The sequence below is a fragment of the Peromyscus leucopus genome, chromosome 12 (assembly GCF_004664715.2).
Source record: "Peromyscus leucopus breed LL Stock chromosome 12, UCI_PerLeu_2.1, whole genome shotgun sequence".
Lineage (NCBI taxonomy): Eukaryota > Metazoa > Chordata > Mammalia > Rodentia > Cricetidae > Peromyscus > Peromyscus leucopus.
Window position 1 is genome coordinate 37646833 of NC_051073.1, and position 18814 is coordinate 37665646.

Genomic DNA, 18814 nt, shown 5'->3' on the forward strand with positions numbered 1-18814 from the left:
GAAGTCAGGCTAATAGGCTTTCAAGGATTGCCCGGTGGTAAGCAGAGTGGCACAGCAGGAAAGAGCAAAGATGGCGAGTGGAGACATTATTTCAGCATGCCCAACAAACATGGCTAAGAATACTAAGACTCAGGCTTCTCTGAGTCTGTTTCCACTTCCTCACTTCCCATCAGGAGTAAGTGTTAGCTCAGATTGAATCGGAAAGTTACATTAATATAGTCCTCAATGGTATCAAGCTTTAAAATGGATAGCTACAATAAAAACTTTTAAAGTGCATTAAAGTATGCAATATCCAATGCTTTTCAAGACCATTTCACATTACGATCTTAGATGAAACAGAGCACGACACACCATTGTTTCCTGTCTGCCAAACACACACAAGGGGTGCGACTTCAGGCTTCCATCTAGAGTGAGCCCCCCCGGAGATTGGAAGCCCATTCAGTCTCTCTCCTCACAGACTAGAATCTCTACTACTGTGCATACCCACCCATTAGTATCTTCTAAATGCTTCCCAGTCAAAACCTTCCCCCTTCCTCTTACACACCTAAACAAGAGAGGGCACAGATGCAAAGCAGAAGAAAGTGCAGGCAGTGGGTATGTGAAAACCTCTCATCAGCTGAAAGTGTGGCTCCCTGTCCCCTTTTCTGTCTGGGAATGAAAGAACAACACATGAGCTCAGGAGTGTGGCTTCATGTCACATTTTTTTGTGTGACTCTAATGGTATTCTAACTAACTTGGCCAACCACTTGCATGAATTTGTTATTTGACCTTTAAAAATCGATATCAAATCACCAGTAACAGTGCCACAGAGAACACAGGCAAGTCTTGTTCGTCCCATTTTGACAATTGCCTACATAGTCCGATGTTTCATGCCTTATAGCGTGCCAAGTCCTGTTGAAAATATAAAAATGAGAATCTTCTGCAAATAATTTACAGTAAGATGTATCATGAACAAGAAATAGCTCCACTACAATGAAAAAAAAATGTATTACTTGTAAGTGAAAATAAGAAAAACATTGAAAATGGTAGTAATAGGGTCCTTTGTAACTACTCTGTGCCACAAACACTATATGGAATAATTGTCTTCATAATATAGTATTTCCTACATATTGTTAAAAGAAAAAGTGAGGCTCGAAGGAGTGTAGGTGGCTTGTATGATATCACATGCAAACTATGGCATAGTAAAGGTGTGACACCAGATGCCTCTAGCTTCAGAATCTGCAGTTTTCCCAGAGGGCACCTGGAGCTTCACGCAGATGCCAATGGAAAAAAAACTGAAACCTTCTTTGAAGAGGGGGTGTTTTAATGTCATATCTAGACTGCCAAGTCAGGGTGGGGCACTCATATATATAGAAGGAGTATCCAATGCCTACAAATAACAAGAAGTGGATACAAAGAAAATAGGGGAGGATATTGAAGCAATTCTGATGTCCTGAGTTTGTACTCAACCTCAAGAATCTGAGATGGAATGAAGTTGTTTAAAGGCCCAGGATGAGACCAGAACTGTGAAGACAGGCATCCATGTGTTGGATATACTGTGCACCCCAATAAACTTATCTGGGTGTCAGAGAACAGAACAGCCACTATATTAAACATAGGGGTTAGCTGTGGCTTGTTCTGCTTCTCTAGTCTTTCAGAATTCACCCCAATAGCTGACTCTGAGGTGTTTTTTTTTTTTAATTAATATGGCCATTTAAGATTCATGTTACACATCCATCTCAACATAAGCACCCTGCAGAGGGATAGGCAAGGAATGGGAGGCAAATTCCACAGGCTGACCTCAAGCAGACAGAGTCTACATGATAAAGTGCACATGCCCTTGCTTCTGCCAAGACACTACCACAATGGTCCCAGCCTGTCACAGAAAGTCCTATTAGGGCCCAAATTGGTCTTAGTCTCTGTTGGTGGTTCCAGTTGTTTTTAAGATGATTGTGTTCCCTGCTCTGTTTAAGTCAATCATTGTTCAGCATAGTGATGATTAATTCCAATTTCCTGTCATACATTGCTTCCATACACATGCCAACATAGTGCCATCTTACCTGAAAGACCTAACACTGTAAAGAAATTATTTAATAGTGTATTTGAAAAAGAAATGATTGATATGCATAACACATTGGTTGGTGGCTAATGATAATGATCATTAGCATCATATCTGGGGAAAAAATCTAAATACCCACATTCTCTTTTAAGCTTTGTATACTGAAGCAACTATGGCATGTATGGAGCAATAGGTTACAGATGAGCCATCATAACATCTGGTCTACAGTAGCCTCCTTTGAAAGTTACACAGGAACGAATACAAATGCAGCCTGCCTCCTGCACTCCTATCTAGTGTACAAAATGTGTAAGCCTTGTGGTAATAAAGTGGCAGATAGACCTACAGTTCATAAATATCAAAGCATAGCACACTTCGACTATCAAGCTAAAGAGATCGAGCTCCCTTACATATTGATAAATTCTGTTTAACAACCCTTGGCTGACTCCTCAGCACCTGAGGTTTAGAAGCACCCCCTCTTTGTCCTTAAAAAAAAAATAGAGATTAAAACTGTGAACCTAGAAAGCAACAGCTAGGTAGGAATATGTCGACCAAGCATCATGGGACTGAGTCAGAGGAACATGCTTTCCAAATTCATCCATCTTTTCATTACTTCTCAGATTACTTTTTAGAACACTCAAACTTTTAGAACCCAGGTCCCTCCCCAGTTCCTAAACACTAGCTTTTCATGAGCATTTAAAGTGGAAAAATATAAGCCTCATCAAACTCTGATAATTATACATATTTTGAGGCTATGGTTTTTATTAAAGTATACGTAGCTCTGAAAGCTCTAACAGAGAGAAAAGTCAGCCTTTGTTTCTATATAGTGAAACTTCCTATGGACTATTTATACAAAGATGATTTTAATTCAGTATGAAAATATTACATTGAACAAACTCTGAGGATGGTGTGTGGAGAACAAAAGAACCTGTATGACCTACTCCTCTCTGTTCATATTATTTTAGGTTTATTAATTTTGTGTATGTGTATATATGTGTGTACCAAAGTGAACTTATATGTACCACTGTTACATGAATCCTAAAGGGTCTTATTAATAAAAACAAACCTGGAGCCAAGTGTTGGGGTGAATGCTGGAAGATCAGAGAAGCAGAACAAGCCACAGCTTCCTCACCTTGCCAATTCCTCAGCTGATTCTGTTTCCTCAGACTGGAAGCCTCTCAGTCCTCATCCAGAATGAATCTCAACTGAACTAACTGTGTTGCTCAAAAGCCTGAAAGCTTAATCAGCCTACCTCCTGGTTTTCACGCCTTACATACCTTTCTGCTTTCTGCCCTCACTTCCTGGGATTAAAGGCTCACCTATTGGGATTAAAGGCATGTGTCACCATGCCTGGCTGTTTCCAATGTGGCCTTGAACTCACAGAGATCCAGATGGATTTCTACCTCTGGAATGCTAGGATTAAAGGCGTGAATGCCACCATTTTCTGGCCTCTGTATCTAGTGGTTGTTCTGTTCTCTGACCCCAGATAAGTTTATTATGGTGCACAATATTTTGGGGAACACAATGCCATCACACACCACAGGTGTTCAGGTACCCTCAGAGGTCTAAGGGCATTGATGCCTTGGAAACTGAGTCACAGGTAGTTATGAACTGCCTGTTGTGTATGCTGAGAACCAAACCTGGGTCGTTGGCAAAAGCAGGATGCTTTCTTAGCCTCTGAGTCATCACTCCACCCCCTTCCCAGTGTTATGAAGGGGTTACAACCCAGAAAAATGTAAGGCAGCCAAATGTGTAAGCCAGAGTCTCCAGTCACCAGTTACAAGCCGAAGTCATCCTGGAAATGTGTGCCATTTGATTTTTAAAATATTTTTAAACATGTGGATTCATTTTTAGTCAGAGCTTTTACCCTCAGCTCATCTGAATGCCTTTGTCACCAGCTGATTTACTTATTTACTGCACCTGGCAAGGCCCTAAAGGCATCTGAGCTTGGCACCACAAACTGAAAAATAAACACTGTATCTATGGTGATGTTGTGTCTCTGTTGCAGTTTTTAAGATTATATAGAAGGCACAGAGGCTTGTGTAGACTGATTCCTTGCCAGACATGCTGAAGCACACTCTAACAAAGGAAATGATGCCTGCCAAGGCCAGAAAGGCATTATAGACAGGGTTCACAGAAAGGAATGTGGAGAATAAACTGCGGGTTTCAGGTCATAGGAGTTGGAGGAGAAGGTGGAAAAAGTATTTACTCTGTACTTACTGAATACTTTCTATACACATGAATACTCCCAATACACTTCACAATAAACTGATGTATTCATTCTTACTGGCTCCAAATCACCCAACATTAATAAGCTAAAGAAGACGATGTGGATTTTCACTGAAGGAGAGACAGAGGCAGAGTCCTGCCATGGGAAGCTGTAACAGTGCTCTCAGGTTGCAAATGGACAGGCATGAAGACATAAGAGTAACCCGGGCAAGCAACAGGTTAATCAGATTGTGTCCTCCAGAGTTTCAGTGAGGAGGACCCAGAAGAGGGAGACACAAAGATGGAAAATTGAGCTCTGCTCCTATAGGTCTTGATACTTTCTGAGTCTGGGCTGAGCACAAATGAAGAGTGAGCTCAGTTACAGAGAGGAAACTGAAGCCCTGTGAGAGAACTCTGAATGGGCTCCTCTGATGGGTTTAGGTGAGCATTTCTTATTGGATAGATACATTGTAAATGAGGCCACCTCCAAGGGACTATAGTACATCCGAGGGCAATGGATAGCTTCAGGTTCCTCTCAAATTTATAGGATGATACTAGCTAGCAATCACAATGTCAGCCAAATTAGTTCACCAAATTGATGGTGTGGCACATGCAGCCAGTATCTATACCCCACACTGGCTCAAGGTTCATAATTTACACATGATGTTATCAGTTTGCAATCTTCTTTTGCAGCTATCTCATGAAATTAGGATTCTAGTGTCCGTGGTATAGGTTAGGTGTAGTAGGTAGCCATTCCAGCTTTGACCTAGAAGTTCCAACCCTCATTGAGGCTTTGGTAATGGTCACGCCTACAAGGCAGGGCTGAGAGAAAACACTGAAGACCCGAGATCCCGATGCGTGGGATCTCTTGGTTCCTGGACCCTGGATGCTGGAGGTAGACCGAGCAGAGAACACTGCCAGACTGTGCTACACTGTTCCCAGACCCTTCACTTGTAAGTTACCCCACAAAATAAAACTCCCTTTTAACAAAAAAAAAAAAAAGCTAATGAAGATGAAATTCAAAGTTCTACCTGGTTTCAGACATAGCAACTTCCACTGTTCAGTTTAGTATACCTATTAGCAGATTTTAAATTTATTCAGGGAACTTATCTGGTAATTAATTTTGCTTAACCCACTAAATATAAATTAGACCACTGGACATAAACCCCACTTGGAGAGTACTTAAGAATCATTCAAAGAAACAAATGGAACAAAAATTAAGTAAACAGATCCCTTCAGTATAAAGGAAATATAGTGAGTTATTCTGGCCAAAATTTATTGCTTTATTAGTTAAAAAAACTAAGATATTTAAATATTTGCTTTTAAAATATTTATTTTATACATAAAAATATTTTTCAAGAAGAATCTTAACAGCCTCAGTATCTTCATTCTCCTTATTAGTGTTATAATTAAAAAATTTGTGACAATCCTCATTACATCATTTAAAAATAACTGAAAGTAAGATGAAAATTTATTTTAAAGTCAATGAAGAAATCACTGAAATTTAATGATATTTCTGCCCTTTTTGCTCCAATATTGGATTATGAGTTAACCATTAAAATTAACAAGGTGAGAAATCTCTAAAATTTATATTACTGTGACCTGGAGGATTAAAAAAAGTCAAAAGCAAGACATTATTACCTTAATTTTTCACTTTAAAATGTTATGAAGAATCTGCATTGAGGTTGGGTACACAATTACAGAGGAAAATGCAGACTTACCTTCAGAAGCATTTCCATGTGTATGAATTTAGAAAATGGACCACATTCTGTGACTGTAACTTTGACTTAGATTAGAATTATTTCCTAAAAGCAATAGTGTCACAAGAATGTTTTTCTTATTTCCTTTTAATTAGGAATGAGTCCAGAGTTTATGCTTTAATAGGTATTTGCTAAATAAGTGAGTCAGTAGATGAACAAAAGAAGAGATGAATGAGTCATTCATTCATAATTTTTCACATTTTTTGTTTTTCCATTCCTTTATTTACTTTATGTATATGGAATACAATTTATAGTTTAGAATACCTTGTCTTTAGAAACCTAGTTAAATTCGCTTATCATTGGTCATAATTTTGAAATATATTTTTTTATTTATTCTTCTCTCACACAATACCTCACTACCACAGCGTCTCCTCTCTTCACTACTCCCAGATTCCACCCTCCCTCTATACATACCTCTTCTCTTCCCCAGATCCATTTCACCTCTGTTTCCTTTCAGAAAAGAGCAGATTTCCTAGGGACATTAACCAAACATAACATACCAAGATGTAATAAAATCAGTCACAAACTCTCATATCAAGGCTAGACTAGACAACTCAGTAGGTGTAAAAGGGTCCTGGGAGCAGACAAAAGAGTCAGAGCCACCCCAACTCCCACTATCAGGAGTCCCACAAAAGCACTGAGCTAACATCTATAACCTATATAGAGAGGACCTAGGTCAGTTCCAGGCAGGCTCTGTGATTGCCGATTCAGTCTCTGTGAGCCCCTATGAGTCCTGCACAGTTGATTATGTAGACTGTGTTCTCCTGGTGTCTTCAACCCCTCTGGCCCCTACAATCCTTCCCCCATCTTCTGTGGGTTCCCTGAACTCTGACTAATGTTTGGCTGCGGATCTCTGTATGTGCTCCCATCAGCTGCTGGAGGAAGCCTGTATGATGATGGTTGGGCTAGGCACTAATCTATGAGTATAGCAGAATATCATTAGGAATCATTTTATTAATTTTGGGTGGGGGCAGTTGTATTTGGTTCTACTTTAGGTCTCTGAGTCATCCAGCTTCTGATTCCTGGCCATCCAGACAGAGTCAAGCATGGGTTCCTTCTCAGGGTGTAGGCCTCAAGTTGGATCAGTTATTGTTTGTCCTTGCCTGGTTACAAGAAATGGTCAGTTCAGGCTCTAAATCCTCCATTACTAGGAGTCTAAGCTAGGGTCACCCAGATCCAGAAAGACAAGCATAATATGTTCTCATGTGTAACTGGGTATTAAAGGATAATCATACTACATTACACAGACCCAGAGTGGCTAAGTAACATGGATTTCCTTGGGAAGGGGAAATTTTCCATACTTTAAGCCTACCTAAAAATTATCTCCCTTCCTAGAAAATAATTTGGTTGAGAAAGCAATTGAGCAGACAAGATTTTTAGTGCTTAGGAAGTTTTTCGCCTAAGGAGGAATATGCCATGTTTAATTGCTTCATTCTTATATCTACTTACTCAACTTACATTTATTGAAACTATCCTCTATATGTCTTCTGACCACAGTTACAGAAGACCAGTCTGGGTGGCCTCAAGGGCCAGCAGGAAACATAAACCTTTCTCTAGTGAAATGTATATATAGATTGAACAACTTAGCCTTTGTGTATACCATCAGTGAGGGTACCAAAGCAAAGGTCTCAGTAGACTAAGGATGAATTATTCAAGTACTGTACATAAAGATGGCTCTTCTTCCTAGGGTTGTTCTTCCTCAATGGTGATTTGAGTGTTATGAATCGTTAGTCCCCTTCCTGATTGTAGAAAATTGGGAAATATTTTCTCAGACATGAAGGTGTATGACTTTCCTCTTCTTAGAGGAAGAGAGAATGTGTGGTACTATATAAATTACTGTAACTGAGAAAAAGAAGAGAGATATATAGGAAAGGAAAAACGAGCTCCAGAAGTAATGAAAGAATGTATATGGAATCTACTAAAAAAGAACTAGTATAGCTGGAGGGAGGAATATGAGTAGAGAACCTTGGCATTCAGAAGTGGGCATGCCTCAGTGAAAATGCTTGGAATAGCATTTGTTTTAACTGTTCTATTTTCATAGTGAAGTTATTCAAACTACAGAACAGAAGCATGCCCATTAATCCAAAGTCCAGCCATGGAGTGGCATCTATGAGGCAGCTACAGAGCTCCTATATCATGAGTAATCAAGATAAGTACAGGATCCCTCCTAATACTCACAGATTTGCTCCTCAGCTCTACTAATTTTGGCCATGTCCAATCAGCCAACATCTTTGAGCGACAAGTATCTGCTGCATGGATTGTGTTTATCTACTTGTCATAGATACAAATTACTTTATAGTGGTCATTATATTGTTATGTTTATTCTAAAATATAGAATATAGAGTCAGATATGGTGGTGCAGATTTTAAATCCCAGCACTTTGGAGGCAGAGGCAAGCAGATCTCTGGGATTTGGAGGCCAGCCTTGGGGGGGGGGGAGAGAGAAGAAGAAGGAGGAGGAGGAGGAGGAGGAAAGGGAAGGGAAGGGAAGGGAAGGGAAGGGAGGATATAAAAGTAGATTTTAATAATTTAGAGTCTGACTAAATTCAGTTTATTTAGACAATATAATATAATAATAACAATACACAGAGGTACATATAAAATGCTACTTATTTGTAATCATTTGTTATTACAAAATTCTTATTTTTAATATTTGTGTGTGTAGTCTCTTTTCTTTATATCTGAGTACATAATCCTTCCTTGTCGTAACATACTCGGTGATGAGTTCATTTCACGAGCTGAAAGCACAGACACTCCATACTGTGTTGACCCCTGTGCTTCATTATGGTTCCTAATGAGTATGCACTGCTGAGAACACCTATACAGAAGCAACGCAGTCTTCTATGATCATTACAAAGCCCTGATCTAATATTTCAAGTCTTTGTAATAAATTGTCCTTACCCATACTTTGCCATTTTTACCTCACTAATTATCAAAAGCGATCTCCAAAATTCTCTGATTATAAAACACCTCTAACAATAAAATGTTTGAGCAACCTTCCAAGGAGTATTGAGTATATTTAATTTTTTTTGTATTTGTTAGTTACTAAAAGATAAACATTCATAATATATGGGCATATATAAAAATACCTATATATGGATCTTCTGGTCTTATGTTCCTTCTGCCCATTTTCCTGAACTCTGGAGCACACTCACCACCCTAAGGTCTGAAAACATTTACAGAAGGAAACTTACTGTTCCAGAAGCAGCAATAGAGGCAGACCAGGTAGGAACTAGCAGACTGCCCTTCTTAATGCCGCGCACATGTGCACGCATTTCTTAAGCTCAGTTCTGGACTGTTTGACTTTAACTAAGTCAGTGTTTTAGATTTCTATGCATTGATCATAATGATTACTTGCAAAAATGTCACTTAACAAAAATGCTATGAAGGAACTGCATCACAAAAGATTGGATTAGAAGGAATGTTGTCTTATTGTTTAATATCTTAGCATCAAATATAAATGACTGACATGTAGTGTTTAAAGAAAGATTTTTATTTTTTTTTATTAAGGATTTGTGAATGTATATGGAGGGAGGAGTCACAGAATTTTATCAATTTTTTTATTTCCTTCCTTAAGCAGGGCATATATATATATATATTTATGATAGTGGGATGATAGCACTGGCTTATATATGTGATGATTTGCTATAATTAAATCCTAAAAATGAGCCCTAAAAGGTGTCCTCCATTATCATTTTCATTTTAAAAATGAAGAAATAGAAGCTCAGAGTTCTCTGTCATCATGTCTTATTTTTACACAAATACCCAGTGACACCTAATTTTTAATGCAGAGTTGTTCTAGAGACATTGCTGCAATATCAATTTAGAAATGGGATTTTATTTCATAGAGTTTGTGTCAAATATCTTTTAATTATTAAAAATAGTTACTTTGCAGACCAGCTAGCTTTCAGACATAGAAACCTAAGTAACTCTCAATTATGTTATCAAGTCAGATATCAGGATACAGGCCATGCCAACTTCTCCTTATTTTGGTGTTGTCTCATTATATAGACTAGTAGAGAGCAACGTTTTATATATATATTTGGTTTTTCAAGGCAGGGTTTCCCTATGTAGTTTTGGTGCCTGTCCTGTATCTCGCTTTGTAGACCAGGCTGGTCTTGAACTCACAGAGATCCACCTGGCTCTACCTCCCAAGTGCTGGGACTGAAAGCATATGCCACAGTCACCCAGCTAACATTTTATACTGTTTTAAGAATTTCATACATGAGCATGGTATCACATCATTTTCACCCCTCTATCTTCCCATCCAAATCCTCCACTCTGCACCTCGACTCCTCAAATCCGTGATCTTTCTTCTTAATTACACACACACACACACACACACACACACACACACATACAAATGCACACACACACACACACACATGCATACATATGCATGCATGCTCATAAAACTAGTAGTAATGCTTTCGTGGACACATGTTTAGGGATGATCACTTAGGGTTGGGTAACTTATTACAAAGTTTGCCCCTGGAGGAGACTATCTCCCTCTTTCAGCAGCCATTAGTTAGTTGCCTATAGCTTTTCATCTAGGGATGGCATCCTGTGTGCTCTCCCCATCCCTGGTTGCGTATCAGTCAGTGTTATCATTATGCAGGTCTAATTTAGGTGACTATATTTGTGAGATTTCATTGTGCAGCTCCCCTGTCATATGTAGAAGACATTCTCTGGTGAAAGACATCTTGGTTCTCTGACTCTTACAGTCTTTCTGCTCCCTCTTCTGCAATAATCATACTTTACTGTGGCATAATATTTTTCAGTGGGCACTACTGGCATATGGAGATAGGGCTTTCCTTTTGATGGCAGTACATTATATATTGCAAGGCCCCCCAACCTTCTATCTATTAAGCACCAATAATGACTTCCCCATCCCAATTTATGGTGTCCTGAGTGTGCAGGTGCCAGTAAACCTGAGAACCACTGTTCTAACGAAAGACTCAAGATACTAACAAGCCAGAAGTGCAAGGATTCATGTTATAAATATTTAATAAATGCTTACTCCACTGAGTGTAACTAAAATCGAAGCACTCAAAGAAATTGACAACTCTCCTGCTATAGATTTTAGACATTACAATGTTAGATGTAAAATAAATTATTAATGTGTTTCACAATTAAAAACTAAAAGTCGAGAGCGTGAGCAACTGGAGCAATTGGCTGAACCTGTTAAAAACCATTTCATATCAAACTGTGTTAGTTACTTCTGTTGTGGCTGTGAAAAACACCCAGGGAAAATAAATTAAAATCAGGAATGATTTATTTGGGCTGAAAGATTTCAGCCTAGCTCCATGTACTCAGACAGAATGTCCTGTTCCTGGAGCATATGAAAGTGGCTATTCTTTATCTCTTGGTGTGTAGGAAACAGAGAGAGACAGCAAAGGTCCAAGGATAAGATACCACCCACCTCCCACCCCACCAAAAGACTTGCTGCAAGGGATTCCATTCCTCCACCTGCTAAAGTTTCTAGAAAGTTCCCTAATAATTCCACAAGCAAGGAAACAGGCTATTGAAAACAAGCACTGTGAGGGACATTTTGTATGAAATCTATAGCAAGTCCTAAAATTTGATTCCCTATGAATGAAGAGAAATGATAAGGTGTGTTTATCACATAATGCCCAATTTCAGCTGAATATGTATCCATATTCACTTTTATGGGGTTCTATTAGCTTTTAAATAAAGTGACAGTCCTTTAAGAAACAGACACTACAATAAATGAAAGACCTTAACTGTGGTAAAGAAACATTAAAAAAAAAGCTATCATGAAAGGTGCAGTAAATTTAAGAAAATGAAAGTTGCTATTAGATATGACAGGTGTCACAACAGCACACAGTAATAAATGTAATCATAACAATAAAGTATTATTTGTATTAGTTCTTTCCAAGGAGTTAAAATAATGAGCATCTTTTCTAAATTGGTAGTTTTTATGGTATTGTCAGGAAATAGTAAAAACAAGACAACATCTTGAAATGTGCAGGATATTTACCTTACTCAGAATCACTGATCTGGATATCTTTGTTTTTAGTTGCTTTTGTGGTCATTTCATTTATATCCTTTTACTCATTATTCTGTGTGATTAATTTATTCTTTTTCTTGAGATCTAACATAGTTGAACCAGTCTTTCTTATTATTTGGTTTTAATAGATCCATTGTCAGCTAAAACTGTACTGTTTTAGTTTTCACAGCATATAATAAAACCTGTATTTCTTACAGTTAACTTTTTTTTATTATAACAATATCATTTCTTTTGTGACTTTTAGTAGGAATGATATGTGCACATATAAGGTAATACCCACCTGGCATTCAGCGAAATGCCATCATTAGTGACTAGTGATTTCCAGAAAATGATGAAGCTCTGCAATACAGAAAATGCATGCTGGAGAGACCTTACACACAGGAGCTATTAGGATTCAGTGATGAATACTCCATGAAGTCATAAGAAAAAAAAAGTTTTTCACTGTTCTTTGAAATTTTGACAGAATACTCTGGTCTACCCATGGATACTTGTGACATAGGTCTTAATGTTGAAAGTACTCCAGCTCTGCTATTAGTTCTGACCCAGGTACAGAGATATTTCCAACTTCAACCTATTTTTGGCAGAGATTTTTTTTTAATTGAAAAATAGTATATTAGTTACTACTTGTCTTATTGATGTGACCAAACATCTGAGAGGAAACAAGGAAAGAAGAGTTTATTTGGGCTTACAGTTTGAGAAGGGACAGTCCCTCACAGTTGGGGAAGGCACAGCTCGGGTGGGATAAGCTAATCACAGTTCCTCCAGGGTGACTGAAACTGAAGCCAAACCTCAAAACCTCTAGGCTCTCTCATAGTGACCCACTTCCTCAAGCAAGACTCTGTCTTTAAAATGTTCTGCAGTCTTCTAAAGCACCACTAACTTGCTGGTGACCTGTGTTTAAGGACACAAGCCTATAGAGGAAATCTTACACTCAAGCCATACAAAAGAAGAAAGTCTCCTCACAAATACGGCACTTGCTAAACCTCAGCATGGGATGAATCTCACCCTAGGACACAGCATATATAGTTCCTTACCCTAGTGGGCTCTCTAGAGGCCTAAATGAAATGCATGTCCTCAGTGAAATGCCCTTTCTGTGAACAACTAGAATTTCACTTTAGATTGGCCATCTGGATCACTGAATTCGTCCATTCACTAATATTGGGTGTATGTTAAACTCTCTTCAGAGTGATTGTATTATCTTCTAGTCGCTGAGACACTAATATTTAATGTTTCTACTTTAGAATGCTATTTTTCCAATTCATATACAAAAGATAGCATTCTCTCAAAGAAGAATTGGTTCATTGTTCATTTTCATTCCACAATGAAGTTTATTCTTGTACTCTGTCAGTTCTGTGACATCACTTCACATCACTAATCCTCAGTTTGTTAGTATGAAAAACATAGGTCTTTGATGGAAGTTCTTTTCTACTCTAATATGCTGTGGGATGTTCTGTATGGCAAATTGTTGCTCTGATTGGTCAATAAGTAAAACACTGATTGGCCAGTGGCTAGGCAGGAAGTAGAGGCGGGACTAACAGAGAGGAGAAAAGAAAGAACAGGAAGACAAAAAGAGACACTGCCAGCCGCCACCATGACAAGCCACATGTGAAGATGCCAGTAAGCCATGAGCCACATGGCAAGGTATAGATTTATAGAAATGGGTTAATTTAAGCTATAAGAACAGTTAGCAAGAATCCTGCCACGGCCATACAGTTTGTAAGCAATATAAGCCTCTGTGTTTACTTGGTTGGGTCTGAGCAGCTGTGGGACTGGCAGGTGAGAGAGATTTGTCCTGACTGTGGGCCAGGCAGGAAAACTCTAGCTACACTAATATCCACAGAGTACTGTGATTCATTTTGGGATTTGATCGATAATTTCTCACACATGTTACTGTGTGTATATTTATTGTGATTTATATATATATATATATATATATATATATATGCATGTATATATTAAAAACATGTTATAAATATAAAATTCTGTGCTCACTTAGCACTGGTATTGATACTTCCAGAACAAAGAACTATTCTTTTTGGTGCAGCATGGGTTTCAGATCCTATTGGGACAATTTTCTGCATATTTATCATTCATATGGGTATGGATAATGCAAATGATATAAGTGAAATGCATGCATGTCCATCTATCTCATCATTCCATGGCCTGATACTTGGAACTAAATGCAGGTTTACAAATTTTGAACTGAGTGTAATATTGCATAACTTATAATTCCGGTACTGGAGAGACAGAGGCAAGCAGGTTTCTATGAATTTGAAGCCAACCTGATCTGCTTAAAGTTCCAGGCCAGCCAAGGTTGCATAGGAATACCCTGTGTCAGAGGGAGAGAGAGAGAGAGAGATTTTATTATAACATTCTGTTGGTTCTAAATCCTTAATTATAACTAGCTAAGTAGAGCTTTCTTCAAAAAATAATAGAATTATCTTATAAATTTATGAGAAAAACTCTATCTCAATGATTTAATTTTATAACTTTCTTGTGAGGTTTATTACTTGTGAGGTCATTGTTGATTATGAGTTTAATTGCATGTAAATGGTCACTAACTTTTCCATGAATAAGCCTTTGATTAACATCAATTTTTATTTCTTCCAAGGATCCTTCCCAGCGATTGGAGTGGAAGCCTTCTGCCCCAGCTTCCTGAGGGCTGGTTTTTTAAACAGCATCCAGGCGCCACATCCAGTGACAGCAGGAGGATCTCTTCCCCCCAGGATTCCTGCTGGTAGGTATCCCAGGTACACTTCTCCATCACCATAGAAAGTGATAGAATTCTTCTCACAGCTGGTAGAGAAACAATTCAAAAATGAATGCTTCTAAAAGACATTGAGAAGAAATGCAAGTGACTCTTTGCAATGCAGGAAGCATCTCTGTGATATCTAGTACTGGTAAAATAGAATCAATATGGGGTAAAATGATTTGCACCCTAAATGCCTACTTAGTATAGAGTTTACATAAGCAAGGACTAGAGTGACCTTGCCACTTGGAGTGGACCACAAAAGAAAATTGAAAACTAAGTATGTTGACATAAAGAATAATTAGACAAATCTATAGAGGGTTAATTAAAGTTCCATTTCACTAAAGGAAAATGATTTGAAGAAAAGCCAGAAACCAAGAAAAATTTAAGATAGAACATTGAAATTCAGTCCTCTCTAAAAATAGTAATCTGACCAAAATTATGAAATAAGATATAGCATATCTCACATTCTAAACTTCAATTTTAGAATTTAGTGAAATTTTTCATGAGTTATTCATGGCATCACTAATCACAAATCCTTTTTTCCTGTCACTCAGTGAAGTCTAGCATTGCCTGTCATCTTCCACTAAACCTAAACGATGCAGATTTACCTTGCACTTTACATGAATGTTGACTCTTGACTTTTTAAATAAAAATTATTGTATATTTATTATAAATAATAGTAATGGTATAAATTATGCTAATGCTGTAAGTGTATCCAAGAGCACTGACCCACCCATCAAGGTAATGGAACATTGGGCAGGGCTGGAAATTCTAATTTTTAAAAAAATCCCAAGATGTACATCTGTTTGCTTTTCTTAGCGTAATGCCAACTATTCTTGCAATTATTCTGATATTTTCCTCTTGCCTTTTAATTAATCTTAATATATATTAAGACTATTAATATATAATCTTAATAATATATAAAATCAACTAGCAGTACATATGCTTATATATCATTTTTCTTATTGTTGCCATGTGGTACTATGCCTAGAAACTTGATGGCTCACAGTACTATTGATAAAAGTAGAAACTAAAATGATGTAAGTTAAAAGACTTAGTAATTTTAATTCTGATGATGCTCTACCCCTTTTGTGTACAGAGAAACAGAATGGTGAGAATGACATGGGGAATTTTTATTGTTATTGTCAAAGATAAAGGAAAAAAAACTTCATCAACTAAGCTCTCAGAACTAATGACTGGCAATGTAGAAAAATCACAGCCCTCACCTCAAACACAATGAGAAGTAGTTTAATACGGAAAGAACTATGAGTGACTTTAGCCCAGGGCTGCATATTTAGGTTGCTCAAATCCCACATTCCAACAAGGTCACTGATTAAAGTTTCTTTTAAGATTCATTTTATGTGTATGAGTGGTGTGTGTGTGTGTGTGTGTGTGTGTGTGTGTGTGTGTGTGTGTGTGCTCGCGCCATGAGTGTTGGCTGTTCAGAGGCCAAAGAGAGAGTCAGGTCTTCTGGAACTGGAATTACAGAGGGTTGGGAGTGCCATGTGGATGCTGAGAACTGAACCCGGGTCCTCTGCAAGAACAGCAAGTGTTTTTAACCTCTAAGCCAACTTCTCCAGCCCCTCGTGAAGCTTCATAGTAACAAAACAAAGTCATAAATTGAGATAGTTTTTAAATACTGTCAGTGGAAGCGTTGGAGTAGCAGTTATAGCAAAGTGGGAAATGCCCATTAACCTCACATGTTAATTTGATAGTGTGCTTAACTTTTAGGTTGGTAGAAGGTAAGGGTCTGTTTTATATCCCAGAGGATTTATCTAGGTTCAAGAATACTAGGTCATACACAGTGTAGACAATAAAGAGTCATTGGCTAAGATAACTCAAGATACTTGGTTTGGACTTGCAACATCCAACTTCTCTAAAGTTATAATGAGTCAATCAGCTCTGTAAAATGTTTGGTATAAGTGTGGTTTCTCTCAGGAAAATTGATTCACACTACAATTTTTAAAACGCAGCTTTAGTTTATGTAATTGATATCTCACTGGGGAGAATGGAGTAGATAAACACAATTAGTAGTTTAGTGGTTTAATCCTTAATGTTAGTGGAAATCTGGTGAATTTAGATGTATCTGTCAGAAATGACATTATGAAGTTTAACAGTGCTTTGAATTATTCAGCATTACTAGCAAAACCTTGAAATAGCCCTTGTCATTTAGCCACTGGGTATGACAGAAGGAAGATGATCTTTCTACAACACAAACACAAACTCCCTTCCAAAGAAGGATCTGAGAGAGAGCCCCAGCACTCTATTCTTCTAGGCTTGAAGCCAATTTGCCTCCAGCCTTCATAGGAGAAAAAACTCTGTTCCGTTTTCATGACTTACATACAAATCAGGTGAAACAAAATTGCTGCATGAAACATTTATAGATCTCAACTTGTTCCTGTTCCTTCAAACTGAAATTAACTCTGCTCGTTTTTCCTGACTCATAACCCTCTCATAAATGATCCCTGTACATTTCCTTACCTTACAGCTAAGACTGCCACATTTTCAAAGGTGATTTGTAATTTCTCTCACCCAACTCAAGCTAATTTCCTTCATAATCTTGAGTTACGAAGAATTATGCAGTCATCACATGAAGTTTTTATTGTTTCATACATTTAATATCCTGAAGTATTCCCCTTCCACATAATATCCGCAGGAATGCTCTTTCTTGGTTAGGATATCAAACCAAGGATAGGAAGCATGTTCCTTTCCCATAGCTACCAGGATATGCCCAGAATCAGTTGAAGAATAAAGCCTTCTGGGCATCTACTAATTGATTATATGCCACAGAACTTGGCATTCTCTCAAGACATTTCCTGTGTCATTGAAGAATTAGCAAACCTGTTCTAGGGCTTTTGCTAATTTGGTTCCTGTCAGTCAAACTTAAATGAGATATGCAGCTATATTCTGTCCTCTATTTTGCGTCACATTCTGCTATTAAGTAACAGTTTTTCTACATGGCATTTACTTCTAACACATAACTTCAATCTTAGGACAATCACTAGATCATGAGACCCAGAAAATAGACAAGCTTGTCAGTATTTATGCAACAACCGTCAATCATTTGTGAATTTCTTATTTCTAGAAAGGTCAGTCTAAAGAGTTATTTTTCTGAGTCTAGAGTAGAGAAAAACAGTAGGATATATTGGCTAATGCTCAATAACATGGGAGCAAGTGAGACTTTTAAATGTGTAAGTTCAGAAAACAAAATGAGCATTGAAAATCTCCCCAGTGTTTCCTCTGTGGTTAATCTTAGAAGCAGATGCCACTCCACAGCACCTCCGTTTGTCTGTCTGTACCATGAGAATGACCCTTCTTCTTTTTCCCTTCTCATTTCCCTTCGAGTGTCTCTTCATTGTGTGAGAGTCAAGGAAATGGCCAATCTGCTTAGACTCTTCCTCTGCTCACCTGGAACTGGAAAACAGTGTAAATGTGAACACACAGTGATTCCAAAACCAGATGTGCAGCTTCTAGGTATATAACTAGTAGTATTTAATATCACTTGTCTATTTTCATAGAAAGAGATTTTAATCATTCTTAAATTCAAAGATCCAAACCTTTCTATGTCTGCTTTCCTGACCCTTGGCTAGTCACAATAGCAAATGGGTTCACAACCAAGCTTTGTGTAAGTCACTAACATTCCAGCTGCGCCATTTTCACAACAAGGGATTCTCAGTCCTGAATAAATATTACAATTTCTCCACAGCCTATTTAACAAATATCATGGTCTTCCTTTCTCTGCTTCATGTGAAATACCATCTGATATGGAGTTTGGGAAATTTTTGTTTGTATTATTATTATTATTATTATTATTATTATTATTATTATTCAGCCCAAAAAATGGAAATATACAGTTTAGGTGTTAAAATTAGACTAGGTAAGTTTGAAGGTGCAGGAAGTCTCGTGCCTGGTGATGATGATGATCTTAGCTCTGGGCCTGTACAGAGGATGCAGAAAGTAAACAACATGAATGATGGTGACTAGGTGGCAGGTTTGAATGGAGTAAATGGTATGTTAAGGAAATTTAAC

At 37.8% G+C, this 18814-nt stretch overlaps 1 protein-coding gene across 1 annotated transcript in view; it reads left to right on the top strand.

Annotated features, from left to right (window-relative positions):
- The window catches only part of Epha6 (EPH receptor A6), a 951985-nt gene that overhangs the window by 759492 nt on the left and 173679 nt on the right, over positions 1-18814 (top strand). Inside the window, 1 exon segment of the mRNA XM_028879452.2 lies at positions 14645-14770. Coding sequence (XP_028735285.1) covers positions 14645-14770 — 126 coding nt within the window.